Source organism: Nestor notabilis, unplaced genomic scaffold (genome assembly GCF_000696875.1).
Source record: "Nestor notabilis isolate BGI_N333 unplaced genomic scaffold, ASM69687v1 scaffold27212, whole genome shotgun sequence".
Taxonomy (NCBI): Eukaryota; Metazoa; Chordata; class Aves; order Psittaciformes; family Psittacidae; genus Nestor; species Nestor notabilis.
This window is the reverse complement of record NW_009919129.1, coordinates 4,092-6,088: the sequence shown is the minus strand read 5'-3', so window position 1 is coordinate 6,088 and position 1,997 is coordinate 4,092. Positions and strand designations below refer to the sequence as shown.

The window sequence follows — 1,997 nt, the reverse complement described above, 5'->3', positions numbered from 1 at the left end:
GAGGCCGCATAGCACTGCTGAGCCATTCATCACCTGCGGTTACCACAGTCGCGAAGCAGCACAACAGTTCTGACCCACCCGGGTGGTGTCGTGAGGCATAGGCATGGCCTGTGAAGGTCCCTTCCAACCTGATAGTTCCTGTTATTGAGCACATTACACCGTGTTATGCCCTCCTGGTTTGTATCCCTTTCAACAGGTGCTTGCTGAGTCCAGTCCTGCCCGGTACGGCTTCCTGTGGCGCTGGTTTGATGAGATCTATGTCCTTCTGGACGTGCTGCTCCAGCAGCACTACCTGGCCACATGCAGTGCTTCCTTTTCTGAAAACTTCTACAGCTTAAAGAGGATCCCCACAGGAGACAGCAGACAGCAACCTCTGGCCACTGCTGGCCTGCCAAGGAGGCAGCACTGGAAGTCTCTCCTCTTGCTGGTTCTTGTTCCTTACCTGAAGGGAAAGCTGGAGAAACTGGTGTCCACCCTGAGGGAAGAGGATGAGTACTCCATCCACCCTCCCTCGTCGTCCTGGAAGCGCTTTTACAGAGCCTTTCTAGCTGCCTACCCCTTTGTAAACATGACCTGGGAGGGCTGGTTTCTTATCCAGCAACTGTGCTATATCCTGGGGAAGGCTCAGCATCATTCCCCCATGCTGCGCCTGGCTGGGGTTCGCCTGGTCAGACTGACAGCGGAGGATATCCTGGCCCTGGAGAAGAAACTGGGGGGAACCACCTCACATCATACACCCAGGTATGTCAGAACATGGCTTAGCTGCTCCTGAGTGGGTTCTGTGGGTGTGTTAATTTAGAGGCGATGCTGCAAGTGAAACTGAGGATTTCTCCAGAAATTCTTCAAGGTGAAGTTTACCTCTGGCAAAATGTGCTCCAGAGAAGAGTGTGGTGTTAGTGGAAATACGGAAACAAGCAGCAGGGATCAGCTTCACAAGATTTTGTGATCATAAAATTGGGGTCTTTTTTGGCACTTCAGCCTTTACCCTGTTCAGTCTTCACCTGCCCTTTTCTACTAAGGGAAGTAGCAATATTGCTAAAAGGACTGAAACTTAGCTCTTTGATTCCTCTGAGCAGCAGGTAGCCATGACCACACTTAATGTCCTGTAAAATGATGATCTGTGGGTGAAAAGCTCTGTGATCCAGGTCCCCTCAATCCAAACTCTTCCAATTTAGGTTTCTGGGTAAAACAGGGCTTGAAGCTCTCTTAAAATACCAAGAGAAACATCCTAGCAGATGCCTCACTACAAACATGGGATACACTGACTAAGTTAGCGTTAAGAAGCTGTGTAAAGCAGTGACTGACTCCCCGGGTCCTTTCTGCTGTAGTTTCTACATGTAGCAGTAAGTTTCTCCATACCTTCTCTCTGCTGCAGCATTAAAACCCGGGTGCAGTCAGCAGTGAGGAAAGCCCTGGGTGGCATCGCCGTCTCCCTGTCCACTGGGCTGTCGGTCAGCGTGTTCTTCCTCCAGTTCCTGGACTGGTGGTACTCCTCCGAAAACCAGGAGACCATCAAATCTCTGACCTCTCTCCCGACTCCTCCACCCCCCGTGCACCTCGACCCCAGCTCCACTCTCCTGCCCAAGCTGAAGACTGTGTGTCCCCTGTGCCACAAAACCCGCGTCAACGCCACAGCCCTGTCCACGTCCGGCTTTGTCTTCTGCTACCGCTGCGCGTACGGCTACGTGAAGGCTCATCAGCGCTGCCCCGTCACGGGCTATGCCACGGAGCTGCAGCATCTTGTCAAACTGTACTCTCCTGAGAGCTGAAAGGAGAGATCCGTCCCTGCAGGTAGCAGCTGGGTAAGCACTGAGCCTAAATTCTCCCCTCTTTGTGTCCCATGAAAGACTTTGGACCACTACAGCTCATAGTGAGCTCTAAAGCTGCTTTGAACTTGGCGATACATCCGTTTTGCTGCCCTTGTGACTTCTGGTAAGGCTCTCCCCTTTATTCAAGCATCCCGTGATGGTCTCAGAGGGACTGGACAGCCCCAGTCT

At 52.3% G+C, this 1,997-nt stretch overlaps 1 protein-coding gene across 1 annotated transcript; it reads left to right on the top strand.

The window, feature by feature from the left end:
* Positions 1-149: 149 nt before the first annotated feature.
* PEX12 (peroxisomal biogenesis factor 12) lies at positions 150-1,769 on the top strand (the record flags this gene model as incomplete). Its single annotated transcript, XM_010010099.1, has 2 exons — positions 150-741; positions 1,376-1,769. Coding segments are annotated over 2 exons (986 nt in total), but the record flags the coding sequence as incomplete, so codon positions are not given.
* Between the last annotated feature and the right edge of the window lie 228 nt (positions 1,770-1,997).